General features: G+C 39.9%; 1 protein-coding gene across 1 annotated transcript in view; it reads left to right on the top strand.

Moving 5' to 3' along the window:
- LOC138012695 (heparan sulfate glucosamine 3-O-sulfotransferase 3A1-like) overlaps positions 1 to 1,684 on the top strand; it is a 7,633-nt gene extending 5,949 nt beyond the window's left edge. Inside the window, exon 2 of the mRNA XM_068859549.1 lies at positions 1 to 1,684. This exon is cut by the window's left edge and continues 403 nt beyond it. Within this exon, the coding sequence (XP_068715650.1) occupies positions 1 to 649 (649 nt within the window). The 3' untranslated portion in view covers positions 650 to 1,684.
- The last annotated feature ends 1,316 nt before the right edge of the window (positions 1,685 to 3,000 follow it).

Raw genomic sequence — 3,000 nt, 5'->3', positions numbered from 1 at the left:
AGGGCTAGACTGGTATCGAGAGCAAATGCCAGAGTCTTTACCAGGGGACATAACCATCGAGAAAACTCCAGCTTATTTTGTGACGGATGAAGTTCCTAAACGTGTCTACGAGATGTCACAGAGTATCAAGCTTATAATTATATTGCGTGACCCCACTGAAAGAGCGGTATCAGACTATGTTCAAGTCCGATTAAAAAAGCTTGGTGTGGCACCGTCATTTGAGAAATTTATCACCAGAGGCAGAGAGGAAAAGGACTTGAGAACTTCGATTGGTGCAATACACATTGGTGTGTACATTAAACATTTGAGAAAGTGGTTAAATTATTTTCCTCTCTCTCAGTTCCATTTTGTCAGTATGGAAGAAATGACGAAAAATCCAGCAACCGAGCTGCAAGCTGTGGAAAAATTTCTCACTCTCGAGCCATTTATGAGTGAAGAATTCTTTTATATAAATGAAACTAAACGCTTTCCATGTCTTAGTAGATTTATTCATGGCAAAAAGATAAAAAATTCTGGGTGTTTGTCAGACAGTAAAGGGCGCACTCATCCTGTTATTAGAGATGATATTCGCAAATTATTACAGGATTATTATCGACCGTATAACCAGGAATTGTATAAAGAAGCGCATAGAGACTTTGGCTGGCCATAAAAGTACCGGGTCCCCAAGTGCTGTTGTGATACTTTTTTAATGACAAAACTCCTTCAAATCAATCACAAGACTTTCATTCAGGACGAAACTGAGATCCTGAAAACCACAACGGTGCTGAACTAGTCGTTTGTGAGAGAAAGTGTAAATGGTGCGAGATCTTAATTCAATTTAAATTTTATTTATTAAATGGTAAAAGAGAAGTAAAGTAGCCGTTATCCTCAGATGGCATCTACTTGTTGAGGGAATAGAAAGAGGAAAAACGTTGCCATTTCAACTAGTCAGATCTCAATATTATTTTAATACATGCATTTATAGACGTGTTTATTCAATTGCTGTGGTAGGTGCGTAACTGGATGACGACAATGGATCAAGCATCACTGAAATATATACCAAGTAATCATTCTCATTATATTATTTAAGTTAACAGCAAAAATCTCGAAACTGTTTATTTTTGCATTTTGGCCTTTGGATTTCCACTAGATCGGAGGATCACCTTTGGTGGAGTTAACAGGACCTTAGCTTTTTCTGTTCACGAGCACCATAGTTAATCTAGGGACTGGTTATGAAACCCTGGGAATTTCAAAAGCAGGAACAATACAGTCGCAATTAGATGTTGAACCAACCGTGACCCTGCACAATCTTTTGTTTTTGGTTCGCAAGTGAATTTCGAATAAATTAGTCGAAGCTTTTGATTGGTTATCCTGCCGAAAAAAGCGTGTTTTTGTCGGGTTTTGTGCAGGGTCAAGGCCAAAAAAGCGAACAAAAACATGAAACAAAGAAACTTGTCGAGTTTCATAACCAGCCTACATCTATTAACTATGCGAGCACTATTTAAAAGTTTGTTAGAAGCTTCATCCCTTCGGATGGACAGATTGTTCAGTGAACCTTGCAGTGTATGAGACACTTCACGATATCTGAGGTGTGGTAACATGAATAGATTGTAAGGTATTATCAAGATATTCAGTTAAGGAAGCCCACACATAGGGTGTATCGTAAAGCCTAACAAAAGCACAATAAAACTAATCAGGTCGTCAAGTTCAGTGCCTGATGTATCTTTTTGTGGAATTTGTCCGCCTTTAAGAGCATTTACGTTGTGTTCTTCGGTCAAAAGACGCACAAATGATGGAAAAGACGGCATCTGGAAGGAATTGGTACTTCTCAAAGGAAGATAATGAAGAGGTGCGCACGTTGTATCTCTAATTCTTTCCCAGGATGGTACCGAGCCTGGATACGTTAAACTAAAACCATCCGCTCAAGATTCCCGCTAGCTCAAGGTATGGGCTGTAATGGGCTGTACATTTCTTTAAATTTGAAAACGTAGGTCGGGATTATGACGAACTTCAGTAGGCTTTTAAGACATAATTATGGTGCTAAATTTCAGAATGCCATGGCCAGGCCAATTTAATGTATATTTATCTGTGAAAACCGTGCATTGTTATCTGTCTCGATCGTTAAGGGATGTGTCTAACTTAACAGGAGTTTTACAAGCGATATTCGCTTCTTAAACAGCTAGCTCAACTGAATGTACTTACCAAGTACATTTACACTTTTTCAGCCGTTCAACTGAACTTCCGGGTACCAACCAGGTTTCAAGGGACTCTCGCTTTATACGAAGCTGTTTTCCTGCTCACACAGACAACAAGAAGACAATAGTGGCCAGTTATTCTTCGGTTGCTTTATTTTCTTAGAAAACCATTCAGCTGGTTGACAATTTAAATGTAGTCGAAAATAATTTTTAAATTTCTAGGAATTTTGATCAGCCCAATCGACGCGTAGTTAAGCCTGGTTCCCACTTGTGCGATAAGCACGAGCACAAGCATAAGCATAATCTTGAGAAAAATCGTGCGTGAACGGGCGTAAAATAAGCATAAAATCAAGCTTAAGCACAAGCACAAGAAAAGAAAATTTTCCTTTCCTTGTGCTTGTGCTTATTTCACAAGTGGGAACCGGCGTGAGTTAAAGGGAAACTGTCACGAGAAGCGCATGCGCTAGCGTCTTGCGAAAACTTGAAAAGTGTTAGGTTAACTTTTTTCAAGTTGAATCGACAAATTCAAAATGGTGTCCACTGGGAAGGGACCACGGTGGACAAAGGATATACTCCGGCGAATATACGCGACTCACGCGTGAATCCATGATAACGGCTAGAATTTTCCTTGGGCTCGAGAGCAAACAAACTCGAGCATGCGTAGCTCATGACAGTGCCCCTTTAAGCAAAAGCACAAGAGCGACGATTCGCACGCCATCTTGAATCTTTCTAGATACTACGCTTGCTTATGCCTTGTTTCACTGCTTGTTTCACTGTGTGAACGTTGCATAACACTCATGCTGCTGCTTATCGCACAAGTGGGAAC

The sequence above is a fragment of the Montipora foliosa genome, chromosome 8 (assembly GCF_036669935.1).
Source record: "Montipora foliosa isolate CH-2021 chromosome 8, ASM3666993v2, whole genome shotgun sequence".
Taxonomy (NCBI): Eukaryota; Metazoa; Cnidaria; class Anthozoa; order Scleractinia; family Acroporidae; genus Montipora; species Montipora foliosa.
Note: the sequence above shows the minus strand (reverse complement) of the source record. Positions and strands in the feature narration are given on the sequence as shown.